This window comes from Eimeria mitis, genomic scaffold, assembly GCF_000499745.2.
Source record: "Eimeria mitis Houghton genomic scaffold, Emh_scaff2960, whole genome shotgun sequence".
Taxonomy (NCBI): domain Eukaryota; phylum Apicomplexa; class Conoidasida; order Eucoccidiorida; family Eimeriidae; genus Eimeria; species Eimeria mitis.
The window spans coordinates 1-303 of record NW_013571302.1 but is presented as its reverse complement, the minus strand read 5'-3'; the positions used below and the strand labels follow the sequence as shown (position 1 = coordinate 303).

Below are 303 nucleotides of genomic sequence, written 5' to 3'. Positions count from 1 at the left end.
GCGTAGTGCAGCACAAGAGCAGCAGCAACAGCAGCAGCAGCAACAGCAGCAGCAGCAGCAGCAGCAGCAGAATGAAGGAAAAGAAGATTGCAGAACACGCCGACCAGGCACCAGACAACAAAATAGAGCTTTAGATATAGATACCTTCGGTGAGGGTGCTGCACACTTCACCGTTAGGTATTTCGGGGGGAGAAGAGGAGGAAGAGGAAAGGGTAGAGGCAACTACCACAGGGGTGGTGGGGGCCCCGGGGGCCCTGGTGGGGGCCCCGGGGGCCCTGGTGGGGGCCCGGGGGGCCCCGGGGG

General features: G+C 61.7%; 1 protein-coding gene across 1 annotated transcript in view; it reads left to right on the top strand.

Moving 5' to 3' along the window:
* Positions 1–134, top strand: part of EMH_0060740 (uncharacterized protein) — a gene marked incomplete at both ends in the record, with an annotated part of 2,839 nt that extends 2,705 nt beyond the window's left edge. Inside the window, one exon of the mRNA XM_013497826.1 lies at positions 7–134. Coding sequence (XP_013353280.1) covers positions 7–134 — 128 coding nt within the window. The remainder of the gene's footprint in view (positions 1–6) is intronic.
* Between the last annotated feature and the right edge of the window lie 169 nt (positions 135–303).